The sequence below is a fragment of the Sinocyclocheilus grahami genome, unplaced genomic scaffold (assembly GCF_001515645.1).
Source record: "Sinocyclocheilus grahami isolate Dianchi unplaced genomic scaffold, SAMN03320097.WGS_v1.1 scaffold392.1, whole genome shotgun sequence".
NCBI classification, from domain to species: domain Eukaryota; kingdom Metazoa; phylum Chordata; class Actinopteri; order Cypriniformes; family Cyprinidae; genus Sinocyclocheilus; species Sinocyclocheilus grahami.
Genome location: NW_015505571.1, coordinates 62,742 through 64,864, shown reverse-complemented (window position 1 = coordinate 64,864; position 2,123 = coordinate 62,742). Strand labels below are relative to the sequence as shown.

The following is a 2,123-nucleotide window of genomic DNA, read 5'->3' as shown; positions in this document are numbered from 1 at the left end:
ACAGGAAAGGGTCTGAATACTTAGGACCATGTGATATTTCAGTTTTTCTTTTTTAATAAATCTGCAAAAATGTCAACAATTCTGTGTTTTTCTGTCAATATGGGGTGCTGTGTGTACATTAATGAGGAAAAAAATTAACTTAAATGATTTTAGCAAATGGCTGCAATATAACAAAGAGTGAAAAATTTAAGGGGGTCTGAATACTTTCCGTACCCACTGTATATGACTACAGTATATATATGACTATATTCAAAATATAACACAGCCTCTGCTTAAATGTCTTCTTTTTGATTATTATATGATTGAACAGTCCTAGATTAGATCTTTTTATACACAATTGGATTAATTAACTATTAATTTCTCATAGTTGTGACTTTATATCTCACAATTGTGGTTTTATATCCCATAATTGTGACTATATCTAATAATTGTGACTTTAACATTCACAATTTCTTATTACTGTGGCTATATACCTGAAAAAATAATGCAACTTTATTTAGCGGAATTCTGACTTTGTATATCACAAAAAAAAATTTTTTTTTTTTTTTTAAACTTTTAGGTGGTAATTGGCTTCCATATATACCTCATATATTGCATTAAAAAATATTAGGCAGTATACAGCATGTAATGGACAGATTTAGTGAGCACATTGCTTCCATTCTGAATATTGCCCATCAGAAAAATGACCCAACACAAGCTAAAGTTGCATGTTAACAGCGCATATACAGTCATGTAGACTGCTATTAAAACCAATTGAAAGAAATGGGTGAAGTACATGAAACTAATCCAGTAATTGTGCCTGTATGGTATTTGTGCAGGGTGCTGCTGCATACCCAGAAAATGAAGACCAGCAGCAGAGGTTACGAGAGGCTGCTGAAGGGTTACGGGTCGCCACCAATGCAGCCGCTCAGAACGCCATCAAAAAGAAACTCATTCACCGGCTGGAGGTGAGGACGTGCATTATTACGCCACCTCCTGTTCAGCGTCCGCTCTGTTTGATCCTGCCTTGTAACTCACCGTTTGAACATAGTAAATTATAGTGTTGTGGAGGATGCTGATAAAATGTAAAAATTGATTATGAGCCCTTCCTCAAAATGAAACTTATGTCATCATTTACTTAACCTCATGTACTTTTTCGTTTAGAGTAATTTAGGCTACTTTTATATAGTTTTTTCCTTATTTATTTTTTTAGCTCAACTGCATCCGTCCCCACATTTTTGTCTGTTTAGGACAAAACACATACTAGCATGGAAGAGGTGGCTTTTTATCCACATGTATATGCTAGCGGTCTAGTTTCCGTAGCGGTATTTTTCCATTGGCCAACAGTTTCGACCAGTGGAATCCAGCGTTCTGGTTCTGTTTGGTCTCTTCACATCAACAAAGATGGCTTTGTTCTTGAGGTTCTTTTTTTTCCTGTCTCTTCCACATATCATCCTTCCTCACACATGGAATATTCTTTCATAATACAAAGAATCTTTTTTTCTTTTTGCTTGCCTTCTTTTGCACTTACTTCTAAAGTGTAGCATGTTGCCACTGGATTTTGCTAAATCCTTTTGTGATGGACATGGCCAGAAACATCCCAAATGCTCTACAATCCTTCCTGAACCCGTAATGAAATTCAGTCAGAACAGTCGGGTCTTTGTACGGTTAACACAACGTTTAACACTGTGCAGAGTAATGCCAGATGTTAGGGCTGCACAATTAATTGAAATAAAACTGATATTGCTTAGCATGATTATCAAGTCGCAAATTTAAGACGGCGAGAATGCAATTTAATTATATAAATAAAAATAAATGGGCATATATTGAACAAGTGCATGTATAGAAAATGAAGAATATTGTAATTTTACAGTTGTTTTGTAATATAAAATTATTATTATTGTATTTTTCTTAAATACTTGATTTTTTTTATTTTAAATAAAAATATTACAGTAGTAATATTTCTTATTTTTATTTAGTAATAGTAGTAGTATAGTATTAAATTAATAATAATAATAATAATTATTATTATTATTATTCCTACTAAATAAATATACAAAATATTATAAAATTTGATATATCTTTTTTCTTTTATTTATATTTTATAATGTAATTTTATAGTAGGAATATATATATATATATAT

At 31.9% G+C, this 2,123-nt stretch overlaps 1 protein-coding gene across 1 annotated transcript in view; it reads left to right on the top strand.

Annotated features, from left to right (window-relative positions):
* The window catches only part of LOC107550205 (talin-2-like), an 85,338-nt gene that overhangs the window by 42,416 nt on the left and 40,799 nt on the right, over positions 1-2,123 (top strand). Inside the window, exon 21 of the mRNA XM_016231446.1 lies at positions 819-947. Within this exon, the coding sequence (XP_016086932.1) occupies positions 819-947 (129 nt within the window). The remainder of the gene's footprint in view (positions 1-818; positions 948-2,123) is intronic.